Source organism: Aplysia californica, unplaced genomic scaffold (genome assembly GCF_000002075.1).
Source record: "Aplysia californica isolate F4 #8 unplaced genomic scaffold, AplCal3.0 scaffold00061, whole genome shotgun sequence".
Classification (NCBI taxonomy): domain Eukaryota; kingdom Metazoa; phylum Mollusca; class Gastropoda; order Aplysiida; family Aplysiidae; genus Aplysia; species Aplysia californica.
Genome location: NW_004797331.1, coordinates 239,713 through 240,861, shown reverse-complemented (window position 1 = coordinate 240,861; position 1,149 = coordinate 239,713). Strand labels below are relative to the sequence as shown.

At 41.4% G+C, this 1,149-nt stretch overlaps 1 protein-coding gene across 1 annotated transcript in view; it reads left to right on the top strand.

Moving 5' to 3' along the window:
* The window catches only part of LOC101851479 (hemicentin-1), a gene marked incomplete at its 5' end in the record, with an annotated part of 44,431 nt that overhangs the window by 19,860 nt on the left and 23,422 nt on the right, over positions 1 to 1,149 (top strand). The window contains 1 exon segment of the mRNA XM_013079710.2: positions 53 to 170. Within this exon segment, the coding sequence (XP_012935164.1) occupies positions 53 to 170 (118 nt within the window).

Below are 1,149 nucleotides of genomic sequence, written 5' to 3'. Positions count from 1 at the left end.
CATTTTGGTGTGTTTTTTTTTTTTTTTGACCTTGTTTCGTTTTGTTTTCCAGTGATGACGCCATTGGTACCCGAACTGACCTTCTCTCGTGACGCAGAGGGAAACTCCTTCAGGGCGGATGACGGCGATGTCTATCAGATGTTCGCAGAGGGCCAAGATGTTTTCGTCAAGTGAGTATACAGACAACGAACGATATGTGAATGGTTGGCGGTTGCTCTAGTGTGGTTTGCTTCTTCTTTCCTATGAAACTTCTATCGTCCTTTTCTCCCCTTTTTCTTTTTTATGTTTGTTACTCTCTTGTAACACCTCTAAGCTTCTGGCGCTCATATGACCTTATGCAGTTGTGAGCGCCGTAAAACCTCAAGTTAAACCTTTTAAAAAAAGGCGGCTACACATAAACGTTCCAAACTGAAGGTTCGGAAAGGAAAGGCAAGCCTGGCAGCAGAACCACATATGTGGATGAAAAACTGCTAAATCGAGAGGCCAAGCGGGCCGTTTCAGCATGTTTGGATTTTCTGACCACAGTTCAGCACATTCCGTCGACGGCAGCCTTCGTGTGGCGTCACAGGAGTAGCCGTCTTATCTTGTCACTACCAATCTCTTCAAAAAGATTTACCACACATAAAATCTTATACATTTTTTAAACAAATTGTATAAATACCACCTATAATGTTGATATCAATTTCCATACGGCTATAATCCGAAAGAAGTAACTCATTTTTTCGGGACACCTCACAGTTATTTGCAACACCTTGAACTGTTTAGAGTGATGGTGGTTGTCTAGCTCTACTCCCATTTCACTACCCTAGAATTACACAAAGTTCTATCTACCAATGTCTAGTTTTGAGAAATTTGAAGTTAAACATTTGGAGTTTCACGACAAGGTTAAGCTATTTCGAATGTGATTCTTTGAATATCCAGAAAACGACTCCGAATAATCTAACGGTTTTGATAGGACAGATAGAACGTTTGGTTTCTGATATCATGGTCTCAGCAGCTCAAAACAGCCTAGAACATTGTATTTCTGAGGTAGCTTATTTCGGCTCTGTCTTGTCGGAAATGGACGTTACAAACGAGGGTATTGCTTATTGAATATACCCTAACCGGCGTTACATCCATACGCAACAAATAACCTTCCCCTCCCCCCAC